Source organism: Dioscorea cayenensis, chromosome 5 (genome assembly GCF_009730915.1).
Source record: "Dioscorea cayenensis subsp. rotundata cultivar TDr96_F1 chromosome 5, TDr96_F1_v2_PseudoChromosome.rev07_lg8_w22 25.fasta, whole genome shotgun sequence".
NCBI lineage: Eukaryota > Viridiplantae > Streptophyta > Magnoliopsida > Dioscoreales > Dioscoreaceae > Dioscorea > Dioscorea cayenensis.
Genome location: NC_052475.1, coordinates 26637434 through 26651970, shown reverse-complemented (window position 1 = coordinate 26651970; position 14537 = coordinate 26637434). Strand labels below are relative to the sequence as shown.

Below are 14537 nucleotides of genomic sequence, written 5' to 3'. Positions count from 1 at the left end.
TTTTATAAATTATTATATTGAGGTTAAATTCAATTAATTATAATTTAAAAAATATATATATATATCATGATTAATTATAAATGAAATCATGCTTTCACAATTTTATTTAAAACGAAACAAAACCTAATAGATTATTTGAAAAGTTTTTAAAGCAGTAGTTTTAGATAAGATCATTAAAGATCATAGTGTTGGATGTGATGCGCATTTGGTGCTTCCGAACGAGGAGTAATAATATGTTTAGCCAAAACCTATGAGATTCTTTGATGTCTTGTTGACTTGATTGGAGGTGCTAATAAACCCCTTTAAAAAAAAACTTTTTGAAGAATAAATTTGAAGAATATTCTATATATAATCAATGTATAAACATATTATTGAAATCTAATAAACTCAAAACTTAATATTAAGAAATCCGCCCAAAAAACACCATAAAATGAAGAACAAATTTGCCCAAAAAGTTGAATAAAAATGGAAACCAAAATTGGTACTTTGATTCTCTAGCCAAGGATCTTCACTGTTGTTCTCCTCATTGTATCCATTGTTATCCTCACAACTGATAGCGTCATGTTAGGAAACACTAGAGCCACCTTCAAATATATTCATGTTTATAGGTACATCATGGTGTTTTGTTTTACCTTTTTTTTTAAAAAAAATAATGATTATGAATCGTGTGTCTTGCAAGCAATGACAACTTTATTTACTTTTAAAGATTTTTTAATGCACACTTTTCCTTTTTTATTTAATTTTTTTTATTAAATATTTTTTAGAAAATTTATTTGTGTGCCAGAAGAATCTCCTTCAATTGGTGAGTAGGTTTTTAAATAAATGCAACTAATCCTTTAACCATCTTTAAATTTTATGCTCTTTAACAGTATATATTAGTGCATTAATATATAATGTCAAAAATCTATCTTTATTTTACAAAAATCAAAAACCACAGTTTTATTTTATAATTTTCTTTAAAAGTTTTATATACCATTGAAATATTAATTTTAATTTTAATTTTCTTTAGGTATAGACTGTCAGTAACATTGTGTTGCAGTTCCCATTTGATGCTCATTTTGCATAAAAGGAGAAGCACATGATAAGTCATGCCTTTTTCTTATGGTTCCTCTAATTAACGACTCATAAAATATATTTTATTCTTTATTATTATTATTATTTTTCACTTGTTCTTGGTAGACACTTTTTACAATGTATTAAGTAATATGGATTATACATTTCTTCTTTTTTAATATATCTATATAATAAAAGTGTATTTTAAAAATAAATTCATCTAAATTTTAAACTTTTTCATAAATTAGAAATCATATAAAGCTTTATAAATAGATTCGGTCTTAATTTTATTTTGATTTATTTTTGAATAAATGATTTTAATTTTTCTCTTCTGGTTGTTCATGAATATTTATTTTTATAATAAAATCATTGATTATGTACAATAATTAAACAAAAATGAATGGACAGGTAGTAGCACTGATGCTTGCAACAGGAGTTGGGGCAGGCTATGCAATTACATTGGTGATGACAAACAATTTAACCAGTTCATAAACAAGATCCTCATCTCCAACAGTATTCTACTTGGAACAACAAATGTCATGGCCGTCATCACTTTTCTTAAAAACAAGAGCTTTGAATTATAATGTTTCTTGTGAGAATTTCATTTCATTATACATGTATGTATATAATATATATGGACACATTGAGCAAAACTCAATTATATCAAATTATGTATTTATTTTCATTAGCTATAATTGCCAGAAAACGACCAACAAACGCACCTTAAGATCAACAATAATTAAAGTTAAAAAAGCATAAAATGAAACTAAAAAACTAAAAATCCTCATCCAACCTGAAGACGTGAGCATCAGAGAAACCATTCAAGTTAGACATCACCGAAGCCTTCTGGTATTCCCCAACCTTCTTCTCAAAGAAATTGGTTTTCCCCTGCAACGAGATGAGCTCCATCCAATCAAACGGATTCGTCGCACCATAGAGCTTCGAACAGCCCAAAGATACAAGAAGCCTATCAGCGACGAATTCAATGTATTGGCTCATGAGCTCGCAGTTCATTCCCACCAGTGCGCACGGCAACGCGTCGCATACGAATTCCCTCTCAATCTCCACAGCATCAGCGACAATGCCCTTCACCCTATCTTCTGGGAGTTTGTTGACGAGAAGCTCGTACAAGAGGCACGCGAAGTCGCAATGGAGGCCTTCATCGCGGGATATGAGCTCGTTCGAGAAGGACAGCCCTGGCATCAAACCTCGTTTTTTAAGCCAAAAAATAGCACAGAAACTACCTGAAAAGAAGATCCCTTCCACGCAAGCGAAGGCGACGAGACGCTCAGCGAAGGACTCGGAGCCGTCGATCCAACGCAGGGCCCAGTCGGCCTTGCGTGCGACGCAAGGAACGGTGTCGATGGCGCGAAAGAGGCGAGATTTCTCAACAGCATCCTTGACATAGGTTTCAAGGAGAAGGCTGTACATTTCGGAATGAATGTTCTCGATAGCGATCTGGAAGCCATAGAAAGCACGGGCCTCGGCGACCTGAACCTCTTTCATGAAGCGACCAGCGAGGTTTTCAAGGACAATACCATCGGAAGCAGCAAAAAAGGCAAGGACATGCGTGATAAAGTGGCGCTCATCGGCAGTGAGGGAGTTCCAATGGCCAAGATCTTGGGAGAGATCGACCTCCTCTGCTGTCCAAAAGGAGGCCTCCGCCTTCTTGTACATCTCCCAGATCTTGGGATAGGTGATGGGGAACATGGAGAAACGATCAGGATTAGGGGCGAGGAGGGGCTCGTCGGAGAGAGGCACAGGCATGGCCGGCATGGTCGGATGATTTGGAAGAGACGATGAGAGGAGTGTGGGTTGGGAGTCGATCGAGGATTGAGGGGGATTTATATAGGGCCCATTTTGAGAAGGCGGGGGTTTCGAAATTTTAATTTAATTTTGGGGATTTAGCTTGCGGGAGAAGAAGGCGCGGCGAAGTGGTAATGTTACCGCTTACGGTGAGGTTACCGAGTATAGAGATTTGAAATTTAGGCGCGGAAGTTTTGGCGGGATTGGGAGGATTTTCCTTTTGTTTGGATAAGATTACACGTGGCATGCAGTAAATTGTAAATTGTAAATTAATGCGTGAAAGTAATAAATAATTGATTTTGAAGTACAATAAATTTAAATTTAAAATCTATCAACTTGTAATATAAATTTTTTTAACAAAGTGATGTTGAGAATCTTGAGATCTATGAATTTTTTTTTTTTTTTGAAAAAAATGAATAAATCACAAATTTATTAAAAAAAGGAAATGACAGAGAAAAAGCAAAGCACAAAAGATAAGACAAATGAATAAAAGAAACAAAGAGAAACTACTATCCTCACTAGGGATGAGGAGAACAGAGTACATAGAAAGTAAAAAGGTGAAGGAAAGAGGAGCAATCTGAAGCCGGCGAAGTCAGCCATCTGGAGACACATGCTAGCTCAGCGAAGAAAGAAACAAACTACTCCTGAATCGGATTGGGCGCCAGATCTTCGGTGTGGTCAATAGATCTGGAATTGAGGAAGCTTAGGGAACGCTTGATCTTCTAAGTACCCTCTAAGGCTTCCAATTGGTGGGAGTCTGAATCTGCAGAAATCCAAGAGAGAATCATATTAGCAATTTTATAGATTGTAGTAGAAGTAGATGATTATATTTGGTTGAAAATACGATTATTGCGTTCCAGCCAAATATTCCAGAAGATGGCTATGAAACATAGGTCCCAAATATTTCTGAGAGTATAATTAATAGAGGGTATCCAATTGGTCCAGATGTTTGATACTGAGGAAGGTAGGGTTTCATAATCAAATAAGCATTTGAAGAAAGACCAGATTCGATCAGAGTAGAGGCAGTTTAAGAAAAGGTGGTCCACTAACTCAGTGTTATTATGACATAGAATACATGTGTCAGTGGCATATGGGTCGCAACCTTTTTTGAACAGGTTCTCTAGTGTTAGAATTTTGTTATCCCAGGCAAGCCAATAGAATAAGGTGATTTTGCTAGGAGACTTAGTTTTCCAGAATTTGAAATAGAGTTGATTGTGAAGTCCTCCATCGATTAAGAAATTGTAAAAAGATTTGACAATGAAAGTTTTATTTTTTTCTAATGACCAGGAGTAGGAATCATCATGATCATTGGTACAATCCGGTAAGGAGTGTAGTAAGCTGGCAAAATCATTTGCAGTGGCAGATCTAAAAGGATTACCCTGGGAATTGAGAATATGAATAAATTGTTTTAAAGTAATCCAAGGGAAGGGTAAGGGCAGTCCAAAAAGAGAGATTCCCAACGATTTTTGGGGGACTGGCCCTCCAGCCATCTATCATACCAAAATAAAGTTTTTTCTCCATTACCAATTGAATTGATTAAGCAGGATCGAAATGGATGAAGTATGGTATTAATTCCCGCCCAAAAGAATGATTTATTTCTTGGAGGTTGTGGAAAAAGGAAGCTTGGGGAATCTCTGTATAAATAATTAGCTTTAATGATCTTGGACCAACAAGATTCCGGTGTAGTTATAAATTTCCACCACCATTTTTCAAGTAAAGCTTTATTGAATTCCTGGTGATCAAGGATGCCCCAGCCACCCATGCTTCGGGGACGACAAATTATTTTCCAAGCGATTAATCTCATCCCCTTAGTTCCCAGGTCAGAGCTTTTCCAAAGAAAGTCTCTCCTGATTTTGTCAATCTCTTGTATGACCCAAATAGGAAGTTTGAAAACTGACATCCAATAAACTGGTATAGAGGATAACACATAATTGATAAGAGTTAAGCGACCCCCCAGTGATGGCAGTGAAAGGTAGATTGCTTTCCATGGTGTGAGTCTAGCACGAACAGATTCGATCAACTTTGTCCAGTCAGTTCTTCTGGGTCATCTACCAAAAAGGGGTACACCCAGGTAAGTGATGGGTAGATAATCTTTGTTACAATTAAGGATTCTTGCGGAGAAGGAATTCGGTTGGTAACCGAAATTGGTGGAATATAGGCAGCTTTTTGAAAAGTTGATTGAAAGACCAGAGCATCATTCGAAGAGGTCAACTTTTAATCACATAGAAATTTTGTCAACTGGTTTATGGTGTGAAATTATTTGTTATTCATTTTATCTTTTTAATGACATTGATTATCATTTCATTTAAACATAAGATAAAAAATTAAAATAGATGGTTGGCAAATCTATCTATGTGATTGTGTGTGTGTGTGTTTTTTTTTCAAAACTAATTAACTATGCCATATATCTTATATTATTTATTATTATAATGCCCTCTGTTTGTTGCCAATGTATTTGATAAAATGCTTTTTAAGTGTTTTTTATAATATTTTTTATTATTTTATATAGAAAATCAATTTTTGATTCTTAACCAAAAAAATCAAGTGTTTTTACTGTTTGATTATTACCGTGGTAATTTAGATATCCTTTTAAGTATGTATATACACACATTATATTTATATTGATTTAATCATGATAAATGAGTTATAATGCTTGACTTTTCAGGCGAGGCATGAATCTCACGCAAGCAACCACTATCAACAAACGAAGCATTTGAAAAATTGTGCTCAGATATAATTTTTAAATTAGCTTTATCAAAAACAAATTCAAGTATAACGACACATGCATCCTGAGATTAACAATGAAATTTATCTATTCAAGGATGATACACATTTAAACTATTTAAAATTCAAGTTATAAGTAAGCTTCATTTCCTATTTCAAGAAAAGTTCAATTAATTTGTTTTCAATCTCAAGGTAAATATAGTTAAATCCTGGCCAATGTAATTAGTCTGATTAGAGTCAAGTGAATATTGAGTTTAGTTGAGAAAATTTGGAAAAAATAATTTACCCACACACTAATTTGTTATTTTACATGTAAATTGGGCCTATATCATCAATTTCAATTACTACCAGTGCTCGGCCTCCCTAATATCCGAAGAGAAATTTTTAAGAGAGACCAGAACAGAAAGCATGGTATTGCAACCTCCTCCTGGTAACAATATTTGTGAAATGTACAGTTTATGATGAAGATGCCTTCAATTTTACTAACTTAATGAAATCATTTATGAAAAGAAAAATAAAATTCATATTTGCAACAATAAATTAAAATATAATTTTTTTTGTTAATATTATTATGTTTAAAACTTAGATGAACTATTTAAGATGGGGTAATTTTCTTCTGTGCGTACCTAAGTATGTACTTATTTCACTTTGAGCACCTTATTTCGATTTAGTATCAATTTGAGCACTCGCACTTTGATTTCCTTACAACGGGAGGGCATCGAGATGATTCCGTGAGGGTTTGTCGATGTGTCCACCGAATGCACTCGTGGATTTTTATTTTTTTCCGTGTCTGGATGAAGATACGGCATTACCAGCTGGATGACTTATCCGAGTGGCGGCCCTTGTTGCCAAGGAGAATGCCACATCAGCCTCTTCTCTCTCACTCTCCTCCTTTCCCTGCTCCTTGCCCGCTAGCTTTGCCCCTAGAGAAAGCCACTGCCCTCCCTTCGCCGCTTTTGCCCCTTCCCTTGCTTTGCTCGCCAGCCATCCGTCGGGGTCGTCATCTTTGCCCTAGAGAACGCAAGTCATCCTAACGCCAGTCACACGCTTTGCCTCCTCATTTTGCCCCCTCCTTTACCCTAGTTCAGAGGCCCCGAGAACGCAAACCAGTCCTCAAGCATATAATAGCCTCCATTTGCGCCTAGTGACTGCATGATGGATGTCGATTGGACGATAAGGCCCCCGGAATTAGGATCTCCAACTTATCGTAAGTACATTGCCAATTTGTCAATGAAATTAGAATTTTTATATCAATGTTAGCCTCCATTTGAGTACATTGATGATTTGCATTCAGCATCTGCAATAGATGTAATTCTAATGCTAAAGTGGCAACTTTTATAATGCTTAACTGACAACTTTTATAATTCAATAAGGTGTACTTTTTTCAGACTACATGTTTGTCTTTAAATATAGATATTGAAGAGTGGTCCCTAGGTGAGTTCTTATTTCAATAAGGAATTAAAATAAATGGACATTGAAGAGTGGTCCTGGGTGATTTCTGATTTTAATTGCAAAACTTAATATAAGTGGACATTGAGGAGTGGTCCTGGGCGACTACTTAAGATATGATCGCATAGACTGGAACCTTGCTCGTAATCAATGTGCAAAGGTTGGATTATCATTCTATTCTAATATGTTTTCTACTTTTGTTAATAATTCAGTACAAAGAATTATACTTTACTTTTGTTACACTATATGTTTGTTAATAGTTCAGTACAAAGAGTTATAAGAAAGAGAATTTTAGAAGGTCATAGTATGTTTAGGAAATGTCTATGCAATACGATTAGGTAAACTAATAGTAAGTATACTTAAATGAGCTTACTCAATATGCTTCTATACAAACTTCATATTATTCGCTAATGAGTATTCATTTGTCATTGTGATGCAATTTAATTTAACTAAGGATGCTGTTTATGTTTGTTTTTTTTTCTATAATAGGAAGAAATGTAATTGCAACTCATGTTTATGCATGTTGGCATGCGGTGATACAGAACTCATATTGGATATAGTTTAACTATCTAAATCTAAACATTTTGTGTCTCATGTAATCTCATCAGGCACCTTTAATTTGCAACTACCATTTTCCCGTATTATTTATCCCTATCATTGCAGTGGTCTTAGCAGAATAGAAGAATGTAGACTACAAGCACATATTCCTCTTTATATTTTCTCGAAAATCTAATTTGTGGTCCAATGGCAAGCTTATTATGCTAATGTTCTGCAAATTTGGGATGAGTTTCTTATTTTCATAATTTTATTGGTTATGATATGCAATTTCTGGCTTTCAGCTCCTCCAGACATTATCTACAGTGTTTTCAACAAAAAAATATGACAGCATCTCTTGTTTGTTTGTTACTGCCTTTTACTACAATATGATCAGTTAGCTGCTTTTGTTTTCCATGTCTAGCTAATTATGGTTGGGAAAATTATATTTCAGCCCCTGGCAGTGATTACTTCACAATAAAATTGTCTTATACAAGTGATGACGTGCATAAGTGGGAAAGCAGGGAGCTTGCCGGCTATATTGACTACTGCTGCATTGATAAGATGTCTAGATTAGAACTGTTGGGCATGGCCAAGGAGTTGGGTTTGCAAGAAGAAGGTTGCACATTTTGGTGGTTGAGATTCAATGGTAATGGCTTGAGCTTGGCAGAAATAAAAAATGATGCAGATGCCTTGGAGATGGCCTCAAATGTTTCCCGAAATAGGCTGATGAGTATATATGCCAAGGTATGCAGCATAAGTACAAGCAATGATGCTGATAAACCATTTGCTGAAAAAAATGTTAACCTGCAAGATGCTTCTCTTGGGAATAATGCCAAGGAACAGGTTGAAGTTGAAAATGTTGATATGCAAAATGATTCTGCTGGGAATGATGATGAGGAACAGGACATAAATGAGAATGTTGATATGCAAGATGTTTCTCCTGAACACCAAGGGAAAAATGATGAAGGGAGTGAGTTATATGACTCAGACTATAGCTTTGACAGTGAGGAAGAAGACATAAATGAGGGCAGTGATGATGCCATTGGGCTTGATATGGTTAGACATTCAAGAAATGAAGGAACATGAGTAGGAGGTGATGTTCACGAAGAAAAAGAAGAACCTAACTCTGACTATGGAGAATCTGACTCATGTTTGCACTCAGCTTCTTCAACAAATGATGAAGATGCAGGTCCAAGCAAACCAAAATACCCAGAGTTCCAAGAAGAAATTGATATGAAGGATCCCCATTTCGCAGTTGGAATGAAGTTCAGCAGCTTTAAACAATTTAAGGAGGCTGTTAGGAACTACGGGATAAAGCATAGGTATGTTATGAATTTTAGACCCAGTAATAAGAAAAGATGCAAGGCAATTTGCAAGAAAGGTTGTCCTTTCTACTTGTGGGCAGCTCCCATGATCAAAGATAAGGACACAATTCAAATAAAATCTGGGATTCTCAAGCATGAGTGCAGTAGAGATCATAATGTAAGCCACGTAAGTGTAAAATGGATTGCTCAGAACTACATGACTCAATTTAGGGCTGATCCTGGTTGGTCTCTGGCAGGCATTATTCAGGCTGTCAAGCAAAATCAGGAGGTTGAGATTACTAGACTAAAAGCTTGGAGGGCAAAATCACTAGCTCTAAGGTACTACTATATTTACTTCATATTAACTCTTATGTCAGTGCATGTTACAATTTACTGCTAATTATTTGACACCATTTCATTTTGTCCTGCAAATAGCATGTTAGCTGGTGATGAACATGAGCAGATGAAGAGCTTGTATGACTACAGGCTTGAGCTTATGAGGACACACCCACGGTCTACTATCAAATTCAAATGTCGTGAAGGTGTTTTCGAAGGGATGTATGTCTGCTTGTCTCCATTGAAGGCAGGATTTCTAGAAGGATGCAGACCAGTAATTTTAGTAGATGGTTGCTGGTTGAAAGGTTTGTTTGGAGGGCAACTACTTTCAGCTGTGGGGATAGATGCAAATGATTGCATCTATCCCATTGCATGGGCAATTGTGGATAAGGAGAACAATTATAACTGGAGATGGTTCTTGGAGTTGCTAGCTGTCGATTTGGACATCAACAACAGCCAACTTTGGGCTTTTATGAGTGATCGGCAGAAGGTTTGTTCTCATAACACTTCCTCTTCAATTAATTTTATATAGGTGTTAAAATATCAGCTTTAACTGATCCATGCTGTTTTCCTTTTCTTTGTTTTTTGTTGTCTTCTTGTTTGTCCTTGTGTATTGTATAATATATGGGAAATAAATATCATTATAGGGCCTAATACCTGCATTGCAAGACCTATTCCCCAATAGTGAACACGTGATATTGTGTTAGGCATATACACACTAACTTAAAAAAATAATTATAAAGGAAAAAGCTCTAAAAAGATCAACTATGGAAATGTGCGAGGGCCACTTACAAACCTGCATTTAATAAAGAAATGGAACTTTTGAAGGCAATGTCCCTCGGAGCTTATAGGTTCCTTCGTAAAAATAGCACTCGAGCATTGGTCTAGGGCACACTTTAGACCTATTTTTAAATGTGACATGCTCTTGAATAACCTCCTGTGAATGTTTTTAATAGTGTAATACTTGGAGCAAGGAGCAAAGGGATAGTGACATTGAATGAAATTATTAGAACAAAGTTGATGTCGTAAATTCAAAAAGAGATGCTATGCAGAAATGTGGCAGTGAGTATTGTCCTAGAATAATGAAAAAACTAGAAAAGGCAAAGGCATTGAGCTTTACTTATAGCACAACCTGGTCAGGAGGTACACAATACCAAGTCCTAGGCAATGAGGGCCAATTTGTGGTGGACAGAATATAAAAACTTGCTCTTGTAGAAAGTGGCAACTAACTCGAGTGCCTACGTGCTCATGCAATCTACGCATTATATTACAACCGAGACGGGGCTCGAAAAATTATATAGATGAATGTTACAAGGTGTCCACATTTCTAGCAATCTATAGCCACATTCTATATCCCACATGGGATAGGGAGTTGTTGGCCTAGTAGTACCCATAGCCCCTATGATCCCACCTCCACCGTAAACAACAAAAAGAGGGAAGAAAACAATGCTGAGGAGGAGAGAGCCAAATGAGGAGGCTGGATACACCAAAGGATAGGTCAGCATGAAGGGCAGGAAGATCACTTGCAGCATATGTGGTGCTGCCGGCCATAACAAAAGATTCCATGGAATTGAGGTACCTTTGCAGCTTAATTTATGAATTGAATGAAATAAATTTTTATTTAGTACTAAGCCATGATTTGTAACCATGCATATATATATATGATAGGCCAGGTTGCAAAATGAACCAGGACAGCCAAGTGATGCAGCAACTAATGATGTGGAACAATCTGAGGTGATTTCTTTTTCCCCTTCCGCTTTATGTGATTTTCATGTATTGGGTATAAGAATTAACCATCCAAAGAATATAATTGCAATGATTTCGACGAGACATCGCTAATAATCCTATGGATGCAATTGATCCACAGGTTTTGGAGGAACATTTCCAGTTGGTATGTTTGGAGTCATTTCCTTTTTAACATTGTTATGGCTGATTTGTTTTCCTTGACATTGTCGAGTTAATAACTTCATTCAAACGAAATGAATAACCAACCTAGTGAAACTCAACAAATTCAAGTGACAACCATATCACAGGTAATGTAATATTACTGCAAAAAAATTACAACATTAGATAGGTGATCTGTTTCCAAAATTGCAGGTTATTGATACACAACAACCTGCTCTCCAGAATTTACCAATTGAAACTGAAAGGAGGCCAATGAAGAGCAAAATTGAGACTAGAGGAGGAAAGAAAAATAACACAGTTGTAAGTGCTAAGCAACATGATGTAACAAATCCTGTGGAACCTACAACCAACAGAGAATCAAGCAAGAAGGCTCCTGCAACCTCAAGAGCTCCTGTGTTGAGACCCAGAATGAAGAACAAAAAACATGGAAGCTAAGACTCAGCGGGACCTCCAATGAAAAAGAAAAAAAGAATGGGTTCCTCCCGGTATTGGAAAGTTTGCACCAAACTGCAGGAAATACTAGTCAAGAGCAGCTCTCATAATCTTATTAGCTTGTTTTGACATATTAGTGGCATTTTTGACAATGTAAAGCTACTAATAGATGTGCTTAGTTTCTATTGACAGGCTACTGCCATTCTGATATTGTAAACATATATATTTTTGTCTCCAAGAATACTTAACATAATATGAATGAAAACTGCAAATTTTGATCCCAATATTTTTATATCGAGTTCTCAGGGTCATTTGTTCATTATAAAAATGCTTATCATTATAAATGGTAATTGTTAAAAAGATGCAGGAAATACAAACTTGGTATTGATATAAATGGCTTGAATATCATGTTGAATTCATTGATATTTAAACAACTGCTGACTCAATCCAGCTAATAAAGATTATGATAAGACAACACATTAGTTAAATTGAAATTCAAACATTATCAAAGTTTTTGCTGTATCATCCATCCAATTAACACAAAATTAAATTTCATTACTAGAAACAAAAAAAATTATTACAAACAATTTCGAAAGCAAATAACCTGTAGTTTCTATACAAAAATAATAGTGAAGATGAAGCAACTAATTCACTGCATGAATTTCTATACAAAAATGATCTAAATATAATGTACTCAAATAATAAATTCAAGTAACATTGTAACTATCTAAAGTCCTCCAAAATCTTGAAGAGTTCGGAAGAGGATTTCATCTGGTATATGGTGGACGGCTGGTTAATTCGCGTTCTCCAAGCCTCTGGAGGGGGCAAAACGAGGAGGCAAAGCGTGTGACTGGCGTTAGGATGGCTGGCGTTCTCTAGGGCAAAGATGACGTCCCCGACGGATGGCTAGCGAGCAAAGCAAGGGGAAGGGGCAAAACGGCGAAGGGGGAGGGGAACGACTGGCTTTCTCTAGGGTAAAGCTAACGGGCAAGGAACGGGAAAGGAGGAGAGTGAGAGAGAAGAGGCTGATGTGGCATCCTCCGTGGCAACAAGGGCCGCCACTCGAATAAGTCATCCAGCTGGTAATGCCACATCTTCATCCGACATGGAAAAATAAAATCTACGGCTGCATTCCGGTGGACACATCAGCAAACCCTCACCGGAATCATTTCAGTGCCCTCCCGTTGTAAGGAAATCAAATTGCAGTGCTCAAGTTGATACAAATCGAAATAAGTACATACTTAGGTACGCACAGAAGAAAATTACCCTTTAAGATGAAAGATCTACAATTCAAATTATGAATGATTTGAGACACGGACTTGTCCCAGTTCTCATAAAATAAAGACATCTATATATACATACCCATAAATATAGGTCATGTCTTTTACAAACGCCCATAGAATAATACATGGCCTATATATATATATATATATATATATATAGTTCTTATAAAATAAAGACATAAATAAAGACATCTATAAAAATAGATGATCTATATACACACATATAGAGGCCATGTTTTTTACAAACGTCCATAGAATTTTACCGACCAATTACCCATTTTTTTTGTTGATATTGAAAAACTAGTATGCCCTACAAAGCCAATTTTAGTTATTGTTTAATAATAAAATAGTTTTATTTCATTGCATGCATAATTATGGGTATTGTATTATTCATGTTTGATGATATATTATTATGGGCTTACATTGTATAGATTTCAAATTAATGATAGAGATCATTAAAGTGAGACATGATTATCTATGTTCCTTGCAACCCAAAAATAGTTCACAACCTATTAGATAAAAATATGATTTTGTATTCATTATTGGTCTGTCAGCATGTTGTACTACTCATGTGTGATAGAGTGGTATGTCCCAACCACTAGAGTGGAGACTCTTAGTAACATTATGGATATTTGTAGTTGACAAAATATTGAACTGGACCATCTGTAACTCTTAGACTCAAACATCGTCATGGAACAAAAGAGTTATTCTCACATGAAAGTTCTTATTACCCGAGGATGTTATTAAATCTTATGTATAAATTATATTACTTTGATAGTAGTCAACCGGGTGATGCTAATTCACGGGGCTATACTCGGACACGCTTGGGTTATATAATAAAATACATGAAGGTTTAGTAGTCATCCAAGATGGGATCTATCACTCCCTATTGGAGGAGAGAATATTCTAGATAGTGTTTCTTATGTGTTGGATAAAAATCCCAGCTAGGTTATTTTTGAAAGTATTTTATTATATATAATATATATATATATTTATATATTTTTCTTTAAATTGTTTTATGTCCAATAGTGTAAAGAAACACATATAAGTGGAGATCGACGATTAGTCATTGGTGAGTCTAATTATCCCACTTATATGGAATATTTATTGATAGAGGGACTAATATGTAAAATATTATATTGGGGTCTCACATATGAATATCTCTAATCTTTGGATTAAATTGCAATTTGTTGATGGACATGATTGTGATTATAAAATTAGTATGGACTAATTTGCGATGTAGTGATCCCAAACGGGTCCACGCTACATGTTCTAACCTTTATCAGAATATATTTACTTCCTATAAATATGTGATATGAGATTAGGGTTTCTTCGTGAATTAATTTTTATTTGATTTGTGATTGCCATCGAAAAATGGGGCCACGCTGACAAAAACCCTAATAATACGACTAGTTTCTTGAGCAAAAGAAGCCATCACTTCTTCGGGATCAGGGTGAATAGTTCGAGAACATTGCGTGTGTGCGTTGGAGGATTTTGCGCTTGTGAAATCTACGTGAGGGTAACCACGATCTTTCACATATATTCATGTGTTCATGTGATCGATCCTTGATAATTAATCAATTGTTGATTAAATATCAATTAATTGTAATTGATAGTCCTAATTTGATTAGAACGTTTTTTTTTTCTAACCCTAATTTGATTAGATCGATTTTTACTAACAGATATATGGTTTACTTATTGTTGCTAT

The 14537-nt window shown here is 35.6% G+C and overlaps 1 protein-coding gene across 1 annotated transcript; it reads right to left on the bottom strand.

The window, feature by feature from the left end:
* Nucleotides 1-1711: 1711 nt before the first annotated feature.
* On the bottom strand, nt 1712-2890 carry LOC120260582 (ribonucleoside-diphosphate reductase small chain). Its single transcript, XM_039268094.1, has one exon. It carries the CDS (start codon nt 2827-2829, stop codon nt 1828-1830), a length of 1002 nt encoding a protein of 333 aa, XP_039124028.1. The 5' UTR covers nt 2830-2890; the 3' UTR covers nt 1712-1827.
* Between the last annotated feature and the right edge of the window lie 11647 nt (nt 2891-14537).